The 15,242-nt window shown below is 45.8% G+C and overlaps 1 protein-coding gene across 4 annotated transcripts in view; it reads left to right on the top strand.

Moving 5' to 3' along the window:
* The window catches only part of LOC124011672 (protocadherin alpha-C2-like), a 234,905-nt gene that overhangs the window by 87,383 nt on the left and 132,280 nt on the right, over nucleotides 1-15,242 (top strand). For 3 of the 4 annotated variants that reach the window (XM_046325144.1, XM_046325143.1, XM_046325142.1), the window contains exon 2: nucleotides 1,581-1,658. The exons of the other annotated variant lie outside the window; for it this stretch is intronic. In XM_046325144.1, coding sequence (XP_046181100.1) covers nucleotides 1,581-1,658 — 78 coding nt within the window. The remainder of the gene's footprint in view (nucleotides 1-1,580; nucleotides 1,659-15,242) is intronic. 4 annotated transcript variants of the gene reach the window in all.

Raw genomic sequence — 15,242 nt, 5'->3', positions numbered from 1 at the left:
AGGTGGGTGAGAGTGTGTGTATTTATCAATTGATATGTGGTTTTGTGGGTGGTTGAGAGAGTGTGTATTTATCAAGCAATATGTGGTTTTGTGGAGGTGGGTGAGAGTGTGTGTATTTATCAATTGATATGTGGTTTTGTGGGTGGGTGAGAGAGTGTGTATTTATCAAGCAATATGTGGTTTTGTGGAGGTGGGTGAGAGTGTGTGTATTTATTAAGCGATGTGTGGTTTTGTGGGTGGTTGAGAGTGTGTGTATTTATTACGTGATATGTGGTTTGTGGAGGTGGGTGAGAGTGTGTGTATTTATTAATTGATATGTGGTTTGTGGAGGTGGGTGAGAGTGTGTGTATTTATTAAGCGATGTGTGGTTTTGTGGGTGGTTGAGAGTGTGTGTATTTATTAAGCGATATGTGGTTTGTGGAGGTGGGTGAGAGTGTGTGTATTTATTAAGCGATGTGTGGTTTTGTGGGTGGTTGAGAGTGTGTGTATTTATTACTCGATATGTGGTTTGTGGAGGTGGGTGAGAGTGTGTGTATTTATTAAGCGATGTGTGGTTTTGTGGGTGGGTGAGACTGGGTGTATTCATCAAGTGCTATGTGGTTTTGTGGAGGTGGTTGAGAGTGTGTATTTATTAAGTGATGTGTGGTTTTGTGGGTGAGTGAGAGTGTGTGTATTTATTAAGCGATGTGTGGTTTTGTGGGTGGGTGAGAGTGTGTGTGTATTTATTAAGCGATGTGTGGTTTTGTGGGTGGGTGAGAGTGTGTGTGTATTTATTAAGCGATGTGTGGTTTTGTGGGTGAGTGAGAGTGTGTGTGTATTTATTAAGCGATGTGTGGTTTTGTGGGTGGGTGAGAGTGTGTGTGTATTTATTAAGCGATGTGTGGTTTTGTGGGCGGGTGAGACTGGGTGTATTCATCAAGCGCTATGTGGTTTTGTGGAGGTGGGTGTATTGTGAGGAGAATCTAATCATCTCATCTCTAGTTGAGAGCCAGGGTTTAGAAAGGAACTAAAGGAAAAATCCCCCTCTCCTGGTCAAAGGCTGAACTAACTCAATCACTGTGTGTGTGTGTGTGTGTGTGTGTGTGTGTGTGTGTGTGTGTGTGTGTGTGTGTGTGTGTGTGTGTGTGTGTGTGTGTGTGTGTGTGTGTGTGTGTGTGTGTGTGTGTGTGTGTGTGTGTGTGTGTGTGTGTGTGTGTGTGTGTGTGTGTGTCAATGTTCAGTGATGTACTATGCTGACGCTGAGTGCGTGTTCAGAGAGGTATTGATGGCTATTGCTAATGTGTTTCTCGTCTGTATTGTTTAGCTGGAGGTAGTGGATTCTGGCCCATATCCTGTTCACTCACACATAAACATGTGCGTGTGCTCTTTACCCATATATGTGCATGTGTAACAGTGATGAAATGCGTTGTGAATAACACCCAGTTTATACACAGTATGTACAGTTGAATGCAGCATGGCTGCATTCTTGGCAATTCCGGACACATTTCTCTGTTTTTCCCTGCAAGCCCAACAGACGTGGGGTGGCAGATCATATTGTTTGTGCGCTACAAATGTTTGTTGTGTTTCTGTTTTGGATACAGATGAGAAGTGAAACGTTAAGGCAGGATCCCCGAAGTCGCCCCCAGTCTCTCTCACACACACAACCCAGAAAACTAACGGTATAGTAAAATCCCTGATTATACGTGTTTAAATGTCGTCTTAGTCTCTCTCTATACGTGTGTAATAGTGTGTCACTGACAGTGTTTGTACATAATAGATGCCTATTCTGTCCTCGTGGGCTCCCTGTCCTCGATTCATGGTAGTGCTCTTTAGAATGGGGAGATGAGGGAGGGGTAGGGGAACTGGGAGGGGGGGGGAGCATGTGTGTCACGGTGGGGGAAAGGGGGGAGGTAGCGAAGCAGTTATGCTGTGGGGCTCTTACCCCTCCGAAGGTGGCCCCAAGGGGACTGTGATTCTATCGGACACCGCCTGTGTCCCAGACACTCTTTGAGAGCAAATCGAAGAGCTTTTTATAGGCGTGTGAGGTCTGGACAGCCTATCAGAGTTATTATTGCTGATGCTTATTGTGTGGATACCCAATCAACAGCCAACCATGGCCTTGATTTTGGTAGCATGGTTGTTTTCCTCTAACACAGGTCATTCCTCTGTCTCGTACACTACTAATCCAGACACTACTAAACTATTAACCCTGACACTACTAAACTACTAACCCAGACACAACTAAACTACTAACCCAGACACTACTAAACTATTAACCCTGACACTACTAAACTACTAACCCAGACACTACTAAACTACTAACCCAGACACTACTAAACTATTAACCGAGACACAACTAAACTATTAACCCAGACACTACTAAACTAGCAACCCAGACACTACTAAACTACTAACCCAGACACTACTAAACTAGTAACCCAGACACTACTAAACTACTAACCCAGACACTACTAAACTACTAACCCAGACACTACTAAGATACTAACCCAGACACTACTAAACTATTAACCCAGACACTACTAAACTATTAACCCAGACACTACTAAACTAGTAACCCAGACACTACTAATCTAGTAACCCAGACAATACTAAACTACTAACCCAGACACTACTAAACTATTAACCCAGACACTACTAAACTAGTAACCCAGACACTACTAAACTAGTAACCCAGACAATACTAAGCTACTAACCCAGACACTACTAAACTAGTAACCCAGACAATACTAAACTACTAACCCAGACACTACTAAACTATTAACCCAGACACTACTAAACTAGTAACCCAGACACTACTAAACTAGTAACCCAGACAATACTAAACTAGTAACCCAGACACTACTTAACTAGTAACCCAGACAATACTAAACTAGTAACCCAGACACTACTAAACTAGTAACCCAGACACTACTAAACTAGTAACCCAGACAATACTAAACTAATAACCCAGACAATACTAAACTAGTAACCCAGACACTACTAAACTAATAACCCAGACACTACTAAACTAATAACCCAGACACTACTAAACTAGTAACCCAGACACTACTAAACTAGTAACCCAGACACTACTAAACTAGTAACCCAGACACTACTTAACTAGTAACCCAGACAATACTAAACTAGTAACCCAGACACTACTAAACTAGTAACCCAGACACTACTAAACTACTAACCCAGACACTACTAAACTACTAACCCAGACACTACTAAGATACTAACCCAGACACTACTAAACTATTAACCCAGACACTACTAAACTATTAACCCAGACACTACTAAACTAGTAACCCAGACACTACTAATCTAGTAACCCAGACAATACTAAACTACTAACCCAGACACTACTAAACTATTAACCCAGACACTACTAAACTAGTAACCCAGACACTACTAAACTAGTAACCCAGACAATACTAAGCTACTAACCCAGACACTACTAAACTAGTAACCCAGACAATACTAAACTACTAACCCAGACACTACTAAACTATTAACCCAGACACTACTAAACTAGTAACCCAGACACTACTAAACTAGTAACCCAGACAATACTAAACTAGTAACCCAGACACTACTTAACTAGTAACCCAGACAATACTAAACTAGTAACCCAGACACTACTAAACTAGTAACCCAGACACTACTAAACTAGTAACCCAGACAATACTAAACTAATAACCCAGACAATACTAAACTAGTAACCCAGACACTACTAAACTAATAACCCAGACACTACTAAACTAATAACCCAGACACTACTAAACTAGTAACCCAGACACTACTAAACTAGTAACCCAGACAATACTAAACTAGTAACCCAGACACTACTTAACTAGTAACCCAGACAATACTAAACTAGTAACCCAGACACTACTAAACTAGTAACCCAGACACTACTAAACTATTAACCCAGACAATACTAAACTACTAACCCAGACACTACTAAACTAGTAACCCAGACACTCGCATGCATGCTGACTTCCAATTAGTTTCAGCTCTGCAGCTTCAATAACACACTGTCGTCTGTTGACTTCAGAAATGATAGTTTGCTTGGTCTTTTCCAAGAGATCATATTTCCTTATGCACAGTTATTCTGATATGAAAGATGATCGCTGTAGCATTACGTTCATGTCTTTCTATCAATTTGACATAAGCCACGAAGGCACGAAGGTAGACAACAGTGTGATTTCAGCCATGGTAAGATGCTAGTTTTCATCCAGTTATTTTGCTGTCACAGTGCAGTAGTGTGATTTCAGCCATGGTAAGATGCTAGTTTTCATCCAGTTATTTTGCTGTCACAGTGCAGTAGTGTGATTTCAGTCATGGTAAGATGCTAGTTTTCATCCAGTTATTTTGCTGTCACAGTGCAGTAGTGTGATTTCAGTCATGGTAAGATGCTAGTTTTCATCCAGTTATTTTGCTGTCACAGTGCAGTAGTGTGATTTCAGTCATGGTAAGATGCTAGTTTTCATCCAGTTATTTTGCTGTCACAGTGCAGTAGCTAATTATGTGAGTCCAAATCATTGTTGGCATTCTGCCATTGTTTTCCAAGTGAGTGTTGTGTTTGGTTACTCGGTCTGTATCTATATCCGCCGGGTGTGTGTGTGTGTGTGTGTGTGTGTGTGTGTGTGTGTGTGTGTGTGTGTGTGTGTGTGTGTGTGTGTGTGTGTGTGTGTGTGTGTGTGTGTGTGTGTGTGTGTGTGTGTGTGTGTGTGTGTGTGTGTGTGTGTGTGTGTGTGTGTGTGTGTGTGTGTGTGTGTGTGTGTGTGTGTGCGCACTGCATATTGCTGTGTCCTGGTTTTCATCTAGCTCCTTCCTGTGACTCTGGTCCCGCCCCTGTCCTACTTATCCAGGAACGAGGGGAACACAGATTTGGAAATAAATGATTAAGTACTAGTTGGATTAAATACTGGGAGCGATTCATCGTGTGTGTGAATATGATGTTTAAAAACTCCTCAAATCTTTCTCTGAATAATTTGAGGTTATGGAAAATATATTTAAGGAATAGGCAATTGGCCATGTGATGTTACACAAGTTATGGGTTTCTTCTGCATGACTTTCCATCTTTACACATTTCTCTCTGCTCTCATTTCTCCATCCCTCTCTTCCTTCTTTCTTTCCCTTTCAGCTCTCTTCCACTTTCTCTCTCTCCCTCACTCCCTGTCTCTCCCTCACTCCCCGTCTCTCCCTCACTCCCCGTCTCTCCCTCACTCCCCGTCTCTCCCTCGTTTTCTCTCCACCTCTCTGATTCTCTCCCATTTGACTGTATTCACCCCCCCTTTCTCTCTCTCGTTCTCTCAATTGCCTCCCACTCTCTACCTTCCTCCTATCTCCATCCCCCCTTCCTCCCCTCTCACTCTCTCTCCCTCCCTTCCTCCTCGCTCTCTCTCCCTCATTTACTCTTCTCTCTCTCCCTCCTTTCCTCATCTCTCTCTCCCTGCTTTCCTCTGCGCTCTCTCCCTCCCTTCCTCCTCTCTCTCTCCCTCCCTTCCTCCTCTCTCTCTCCCTCCTTTTCTCCTCCCTCTCCCTTCCCACTGTACCACAGTAGCTTTGTCATTAGCGTCATGCTGCAGTAGGGTGGGGTTTTATTGATAGCATTATTATAACACACTCCTGCATAGTCTGTCTGTTACACAAGCCTACAGAGGACTGTAATAGTCTGTCTGTTCCTCAAGCCTACAGAGGACTGTAATAGTCTGTCTGTTCCTCAAGCCTACAGAGGACTGTAATAGTCTGTCTGTTACACAAGCCTACAGAGGACTGTAATAGTCTGTCTGTTACACAAGCCTACAGAGGACTGTAATAGTCTGTCTGTTACACAAGCCTACAGAGGACTGTAATAGTCTGTCTGTTCCTCAAGCCTACAGAGGACTGTTTACATTTACATTTAAGTCATTTAGCAGACGCTCTTATCCAGAGCGACTTACAAATTGGTGCATTCACCTTATGACATCCAGTGGAACAGTCACTTTACAATAGTGCATCTAAAACATAAGGGGGGGGGTGGGAGGGATTACTTATCCTATCCTAGGTATTCCTTAAAGAGGTGGGGTTTCAGGTGTCTCCGGAAGGTGGTGATTGACTCCGCTGTCCTGGCGTCGTGAGGGAGTTTGTTCCACCATTGGGGGGCCAGGGCAGCGAACAGTTTTGACTGGGCTGAGCGGGAGCTGTACTTCCTCAGTGGTAGGGAGGCGAGCAGGCCAGAGGTGGATGAACGCAGTGCCCTTGTTTGGGTGTAGGGCCTGATCAGAGCCTGGAGGTACTGAGGTGCCGTTCCCCTCACAGCTCCGTAGGCAAGCACCATGGTCTTGTAGCGGATGCGAGCTTCAACTGGAAGCCAGTGGAGAGAACGGAGGAGCGGGGTGACGTGAGAGAACTTGGGAAGGTTGAACACCAGACGGGCTGCGGCGTTCTGGATGAGTTGAAGGGGTTTAATGGCACAGGCAGGGAGCCCAGCCAACAGCGAGTTGCAGTAATCCAGACGGGAGATGACAAGTGCCTGGATTAGGACCTGCGCCGCTTCCTGTGTGAGGCAGGGTCGTACTCTGCGGATGTTGTAGAGCATGAACCTACAGGAACGGGCCACCGCCTTGATGTTGGTTGAGAACGACAGGGTGTTGTCCAGGATCACGCCAAGGTTCTTGGCGCTCTGGGAGGAGGACACAATGGAGTTGTCAACCGTGATGGCGAGATCATGGAACGGGCAGTCCTTCCCCGGGAGGAAGAGCAGCTCCGTCTTGCCGAGGTTCAGCTTGAGGTGGTGATCCGTCATCCACACTGATACGTCTGCCAGACATGCAGAGATGCGATTCGCCACCTGGTCATCAGAAGGGGGAAAGGAGAAGATTAATTGTGTGTCGTCTGCATAGCAATGATAAGAGAGACCATGTGAGGTTATGACAGAGCCAAGTGACTTGGTGTATAGCGAGAATAGGAGAGGGCCAAGAACAGAGCCCTGGGGGACACCAGTGGTGAGAGCGCGTGGTGAGGAGACAGATTCTCGCCACGCCACCTGGTAGGAGCGACCTGTCAGGTAGGACGCAATCCAAGCGTGGGCCGCGCCGGAGATGCCCAACTCGGAGAGGGTGGAGAGGAGGATCTGATGGTTCACAGTATCGAAGGCAGCCGATAGATCTAGAAGGATGAGAGCAGAGGAGAGAGAGTTAGCTTTAGCAGTGCGGAGCACCTCCGTGATACAGAGGAGAGCAGTCTCAGTTGAATGACTAGTCTTGAAACCTGACTGATTTGGATCAAGAAGGTCATTCAGAGAGAGATAGCGGGAGAGCTGGCCAAGGACGGCACGTTCAAGAGTTTTGGAGAGAAAAGAAAGAAGGGATACTGGTCTGTAATTGTTGACATCGGAGGGATCGAGTGTAGGTTTTTAGAAGGGGTGCAACTCTCGCTCTCTTGAAGACGGAAGGGACGTAGCCAGCGGTCAGGGATGAGTTGATGAGCGAGGTGAGGTAAGGGAGAAGGTCTCCGGAAATGGTCTGGAGAAGAGAGGAGGGGATAGGGTCAAGCGGGCAGGTTGTTGGGCGGCCGGCCGTCACAAGACGCGAGATTTCATCTGGAGAGACAGGGGAGAAAGAGGTCAGAGCACAGGGTAGGGCAGTGTGAGCAGAACCAGCGGTGTCGTTTGACTTAGCAAACGAGGATCGGATGTCGTCGACCTTCTTTTCAAAATGGTTGACGAAGTCATCTGCAGAGAGGGAGGAGGGGGGAGGGGGAGGAGGATTCAGGAGGGAGGAGAAGGTGGCAAAGAGCTTCCTAGGGTTAGAGGCAGATGCTTGGAATTTAGCGTGGTAGAAAGTGGCTTTAGCAGCAGAGACAGAGGAGGAAAATGTAGAGAGGAGGGAGTGAAAGGATGCCAGGTCCGCAGGGAGGCGAGTTTTCCTCCATTTCCTCTCGGCTGCCCGGAGCCCTGTTCTGTGAGCTCGCAATGAGTCATCGAGCCACGGAGCGGGAGGGGAGGACCGAGCCGGCCTGGAGGATAGGGGACATAGAGAGTCAAGGGATGCAGAGAGGGAGGAGAGGAGGGTTGAGGAGGCAGAATCAGGAGATAGGTGGGAGAAGGTTTGAGCGGAGGGAAGAGATGATAGGATGGAAGAGGAGAGAGTAGCGGGGGAGAGAGAGCGAAGGTTGGGACGGCGCGATACCATCCGAGTAGGGGCAGTGTGGGAGGTGTTGGATGAGAGCGAGAGGGAAAAGGATACAAGGCAGTGGTCGGAGACTTGGAGGGGAGTTGCAATGAGGTTAGTGGAAGAACAGCATCTAGTAAAGATGAGGTCGAGCGTATTGCCTGCCTTGTGAGTAGGGGGGAAGGTGAGAGGGTGAGGTCAAAAGAGGAGAGGAGTGGAAAGAAGGAGGCAGAGAGGAAAGAGTCAAAGGTAGACGTGGGGAGGTTAAAGTCGCCCAGAACTGTGAGAGGTGAGCCGTCCTCAGGAAAGGAGCTTATCAAGGCATCAAGCTCATTGATGAACTCTCCGAGGGAACCTGGAGGGCGATAAATGATAAGGATGTTAAGCTTGAAAGGGCTAGTAACTGTGACAGCATGGAATTCAAAGGAGGCGATAGACAGATGGGTAAGGGGAGAAAGAGAGAATGACCACTTGGGAGAGATGAGGATCCCGGTGCCACCACCCCGCTGACCAGACGCTCTCTTAAAATATTTAGGGGTGTGCGATGTCATAAAAACACGTGGGCGGACGAAGAGAGAGCAGTAGGAGTAGCAGTGTTGTCTGTGGTGATCCATGTTTCCGTCAGTGCCAAGAAGTCGAGGGACTGGAGGGAGGCATAGGCTGAGATGAACTCTGCCTTGTTGACCGCAGATTGGCAGTTCCAGAGGCTACCGGAGACCTGGAACTCCACGTGGGTCGTGCGCGCTGGGACCACCAGAGTAGGGTGGCCGCGGCCACGCGGTGTGGAGCGTTTGTATGGTCTGTGCAGAGAGGAGAGAACAGGGATAAACAGACACATAGTTGACAGGCTACAGAAGAGGCTACGCTAATGCAAAGGAGATTGGAATGACAAGTGGACTACACGTCTCGAATGTTCAGAAAGTTAAGCTACGTAGCAAGAATCTTATTGACTAAAATGATTAAAATGATACAGTACTGCTGAAGTAGGCCAGCTGGCAGTGGGTGCGTTGTTGACACTACACTAATCAAGTCGTTCCGTTGAGTGTAATAGTTTCTGCAGTGTTGCTATTCGGGGGCTAGCTGGCTAGCTAGCAGTGTTGTTTACGTTACGTTGCGTTAAAAGAACGACAATAGCTGGCTAGCGAACCTAGAAAATCGCTCTAGACTACACAATTATCTTTGATACAAAGACGGCTATGTAGCTAGCTATGTAGCTAGCTACGATCAAACAAATCAAACCGTTGTACTGTAATGAAATGAAGTGAAAATGTGATACTACCTGTGAATGCGACCGGGTTGTTGAGTTCTATACAGAAGACGTTGGCTAGCGTTGGCTAGCTAGCAGAGTCTCCTACGTTAAGGACGACAAATAGCTGGCTAGCTAACCTCGGTAAATTAAGATAATCACTCTAAGACTACACACTCTAAACCTAAACAACACAATTATCTTGGATACGATGATACGAAGACAGCAAAGACAGCTATGTAGCTAGCTAACACTACACTAATCAAGTCGTTCAGTTGAGTGTAATAGTTTCTCCAGTGCAGCTAATCAGTGGACGTTTGCTAGCTGGCTAGTGAAGACTACGTTAGGACGGCGAAATACGATAATTACGCAATTATCTTTGATACAAAGACGGCTATGTAGCTAGCTGAGAAGAAATTGCTAAGATTAGACAAATCAAACCGTTGTGCTATAATGAAATATAATGAAAAAGTTATACTACCCGCGGGAGCGAAGTGCAGATGCGACCACTCGCTCCAACCGGAACCGGAAAATCTGACTGTAATAGTCTGTCTGTTACACAAGCCTACAGGAGGCTGTATCTCTGCCGCACTGATCTTACAGCAGGAAGCACCTACAGAGGAGGCATACAGTTGTGGAAGACGGGTCACTATGTGCTACAGAAAGGGTTTTTCTTTGTCTGGTCTTGTCCATAAGGGAGGCATGGTACTAAAGAGATGCATCACATAGGTGTATGGCATAGATGCTGCTCCCTATACTGTGCTTACCATAGCAATACATAGACAACGTGGTGTGTGTCTGTATCATTATCTGTCCTCATAAAGGGATATGGTCACTGTATGGTCTGTGTTACCACAGATAGGGTGAGGTCTCTGGAGCCTTGGCCCAGTGAGGGTGCAGGGAGCTGGGCAGGCCCAGTGAGAAGGTCAGACTCTCTGTGGGGGTGTGGTGACGGAGATGGGAGCTGCTAGCTCTCACAGTGAACATGCTGCTGCGCTACAATATCAATGCATGAGCAAGCCAGCAGCAACCCAGTGTGTGTGTGTGTGTGTGTGTGTGTGTGTGTGTGTGTGTGTGTGTGTGTGTGTGTGTGTGTGTGTGTGTGTGTGTGTGTGTGTGTGTGTGTGTGTGTGTGTGTGTGTGTGTGTGTGTGTGTGTGTGTGTGTGTGTGTGTGTGTGTGTGTGTGTTTCTTTGGGTGTCACATCATGGGGAGTATGCTTTGTACTCACTGCTCAGACATGACAGGGCAGTGTGAATATGAACCGAAGCAGATAGGAATCTCTGAATGGGAGAAGCTGTGCAGAAAGCAGGAGGAGATCCAGAAGGACTTGTGTTATCATTCATGCTCTCAGCAGCCTTTGAATAATAAGCCTTCAGCCATGTGTGTGTGTTACTGTGTGTTTGAGTGTGTGTTTGAGTGTGTGTGCGCATGTCCTCAGCCCCCGCTCCCTCATGGTGAGGTGTGGTTACCACGGAGACCAGAGAGCTGTGCAGGAGGAGAGGAGGAGAAACTCCCTTGTTCTGCTAACAGAGCTCCCCACCCCTCCTTCATGTGCTAACACAGACCCACTCTCTCACCCACTAACACATACACTAACACACCCACTGACACACACACTGACATACACACTAACACACCCACTAACACACCCACTAACACACACACTAACACACCCACTAACACACACACTAACATACACACTCAAGCAGAAACATACACACTAACACACACAGAGAGAGTAAATGCTCATTCACTCAACAGTATGAAACAATGGGTTTTTGTTAAAAAATAAATAAACATGAGTAGGCTACTCATCCCCTTCTCCTCCCAGACACGCTCTAATTTCAAGACGCACAGGTGCACACACACACGCACATATGCACACACACACGCACATATGCACACACACACACACATATGCACACACACACACACAAGCACACACACACACACACACACACACAAGCACACACACACACACATAGGCTACACACATCAACACCCTAGAAAAAATCTCCCTTGGTACCCACCTTCTTGCTCCCTCTCTCTCCCTGCCCCTCCTGGTTAATAAGACAGACACAGACAGACAGACAGACAGAGTCTCTTTATTTACCAACCGTTTACTAGTTATTAATAATGTAGAGCATTCGGTTATCATACCCTCTGGACATGTTGCATAATGAGGAATAGTCGGGGTGCTTCCATGCAGCAGAATTCCAGTGTAATTTAGGAGACTGAATATTCATGTATGTGTGTATTTGTGTAGGGGTGTTTGTGTTTTTGCTTGTGTGCAAGCCTCCTTTTTATCTAATTGTTTCATTGCCCCCTCTGCCGATCCTCCCATCCCAGCAGTATAGTGAGCAAAGAGAGGAGGAAATTATGCCGTTGGTCTATGACAACCGCATATTTCACACCTCAGGAATGATCCATTTCACACCGCATGTCCCTACTGAGCATATGCTCTATTTGAGGTCAGACTCCACTGAGAGTGGGTCAGTGGGAGAGATGGATATGGCCAGATATGGGTCAGCTAACATTTACTTAAAGAGCAATGATAGTATATAGCTAACGTTACGGAAAAGACAGAGACAGCGAGGCACCTTGATGTGACCATGCTGCCTGCCTTTCCCTCAGATGACCACTCAAACCATGAACTTTCTAATGACTGTCCATCTCATGATGTCATGATGTCTGGATGTCATGATGTTATGTCATTATGTTATGATGTCATGATTTTAGGATGTTATGATGTCTTGATGGCTTGATGTTATGATGTCTGGATGTCATGATTTTCCTCCTCCTCTTCGTCTGAGGAGGAGAAGCGAGAAGGAGAGGAGGACCAAGACGCAGCGTAGTTCGTGTTCAACATGTTTAATAAAAGACGATAACGTGAACTACACAAATACAAAATAACAACCGTTGCAAAACCCGAAACAGTCCTATCTGGTGCAGAGAACACAAAGACAGGAAACAACCACCCACAAACCCCAACACAAAACAGTCCTATCTGGTGCAGAGAACACAAAGACAGGAAACAACCACCCACAAACCCCAACACAAAACAGTCCTATCTGGTGCAGAGAACACAAAGACAGGAAACAACCACCCACAAACCCCAACACAAAACAGTCCTATCTGGTGCAGAGAACACAAAGACAGGAAGCAACCACCCACAAACCCCAACACAAAACAGTCCTATCTGGTGCAGAGAACACAAAGACAGGAAGCAACCACCCACAAACCCCAACACAAAACAGTCCTATCTGGTGCAGAGAACACAAAGACAGGAAGCAACCACCCACAAACCCCAACACAAAACAGTCCTATCTGGTGCAGAGAACACAAAGACAGGAAACAACCACCCACAAACCCCAACACAAAACAGTCCTATCTGGTGCAGAGAACACAAAGACAGGAAGCAACCACCCACAAACCCCAACACAAAACAAGCTACCTAAATATGGTTCCCAATCAGAGACAATGACTAACACCTGCCTCTGATTGAGAACCATATCAGGCCATACATAGAAACGGACAAACTAAACACACAACATAGAATGTCCACCCAGCTCACGTCCTGACCAACACTAAAACAAGGGAAACACAAAAGAACTATGGTCAGAACGTGACAATGATGTTATGATGTCACAATGTTATGATGTCATGATGTTATGATGTCATGATGTCATGATGTCATGATTTTATGATGTTTTGATGTCTTGATGTTATGATGCAATGATGTTATGATGTTAAGATGTGATGTTGTTAGGATGTTGTTGTTCTAAATCACTTTTCTTTTTGTGTGCTTTAAAGCACTTTGAGATTTTTTGAAAGTGTTATATAAGTTGATGACATTATATGAAGGCACTTACCCTCCTGACAAAATTAAATAACCACAAGGCAGGGCTATATTGGAATGTTGATAGGTGACTAAGTGCTGAGTAGATATGAAATCCCTTTTCCCTGGTGAACAACTACAATGCCACAACACACACTCATTATTGTCTTTTAGGACTTGTGCATGTGAAAGTGTGGGATATGAAAGCATGACCTCAAGAGAGCAGTTCACACCAGACAAGAATATTGCTGAACTGAAACAATTTTGTAAAGAAGAATGGTCCAAAATTCTTCCTGACTGTTGTGCAAGTTTGATCCTCAACTACAGAAAACGTTTGGTTGAGGTTATTGCTGCCAAAGGAGGGTCAGCCAGTTATTAAATCCAAGGGTTCACATACTTTTCCCACCCTACACTGTGAATGTTTACACGGTGTGTTCAAGAAAGACATGAAAATATATTATTGTTTGTGTGTTATTAGTTTAAGCAGACTGTGTTTGTATTTTGTTGTGACCTAGATGAAGATCAGATAAAATGTTATGACCAATTTATGCAGAAGTGCAGGTAATTTCAAAAGGTTCACATACTTGCCACTGTATATACAAAAGTATGTGGACACCCCCTCAAATGAGTGGATTTGGCTATTTCAGCTACACCCATTGCTGACAGGTGAATAAAATTTAGCACCCATGCAATCTCCATAGACAAACATTGGCAGTAGAATAGCCTTACTGAAGTGCTCAGTGACTTTCAACGTGACACTATCATAGTAAATTTCTGCCCTGCCAGAGCTGCCCCGGTCAACTGTAAGTGATGTTATTGTGAAGTGGAAATGTTTAGGAACAACAATGGCTCAGACGGTAAGTGGTAGGCCACACAAGCTCACAAAATGAGACTGCCAAGTGCTGAAGCGTGTAACACATACAAATCATATGTTCTCGGTTGCAACACTCACTACCGAGTTCCAAACTGCCTCTGGAAGCAATGTCAGCACAAGAACTGTTCGTCAGGAGCTTCATGAAATGAGTTTCCATAGCCATTGGACTGAAGCGATCAATAACACTTCACCATCTGGCAGTCCGACGGACAAATTTGAGTTTGACAGATACCAGGAGAACGCTACCTGCCCCAATGCATAGTGCCAACTGTAAAGTTTGGTGGAGGAGGAATAATGGTCTGGGGCTGTTTTTCATGATTCGGGCTATGCCCCTTAGTTACACTGAAGGGAAATATTAACACTACAGCATACAATGACATTCTAGATGATTATGTGCTTCCAACTTTGTGGCAACAGTTTGGGGAAGGACCTTTCCTGTTTCAGCATGACAATGCCCCTGTGCACAAAGCGCGGTCTTTACAGAAATTATTTGTCGATCAGTGTGGAAGAACTTGACTGGTCTGCACAGAGCTCTGACCTCAACCCCATTGAACACCTTCGCAATGAATTGGAACGCCGACTGCGAGCCAGGCCTAATCGCCCAACATCAGTGCCCGACCTCACTAATGCTCTTGTAGCTGAATGGAAGCAAGTCCCTGCAGCAATGTTCCAACATCTAGTGGAAAGCCTTCTCAGAAGAGTGGAGGCTGTTATAGCAGCCAAGGTGGACTAACTCCATATTAATGCCCATGATGTTGGAATGAGATGTTCGACGAGCAGGTGTCCACATACTTTTGAAATGTAGTGTAGTTCAGTTTAGCTGTGTGTTCATAGTTCATTTTAGCTGTGAGTTTGTTAGAGTAGTTTGTAAAAGTAGTGATTTTGGCTCAGCCAGGGTCGGGGTTCAACAGGCTGTTCAGTAGACTGTGAGCCGTAACCCCAAATCAGATGATTCTGCACTGTGTAGGAGATCATGTTGTGTGTGTGTGTGTGTGTGTGTGTGTGTGTGTGTGTGTGTGTGTGTGTGTGTGTGTGTGTGTGTGTGTGTGTGTGTGTGTGTGTGTGTGTGTGTGTGTGTGTGTGTGTGTGTGTGTGTGTGTGTGTGTGTGTGTGTGTGTGTGTGTGTGTGTGTGTGTGTGTA

This window comes from Oncorhynchus gorbuscha, linkage group LG23 (genome assembly GCF_021184085.1).
Source record: "Oncorhynchus gorbuscha isolate QuinsamMale2020 ecotype Even-year linkage group LG23, OgorEven_v1.0, whole genome shotgun sequence".
Taxonomy (NCBI): domain Eukaryota; kingdom Metazoa; phylum Chordata; class Actinopteri; order Salmoniformes; family Salmonidae; genus Oncorhynchus; species Oncorhynchus gorbuscha.
The sequence above is the reverse complement of the archived record's forward strand: the minus strand, read 5'-3'. Positions and strand labels throughout refer to the sequence as shown.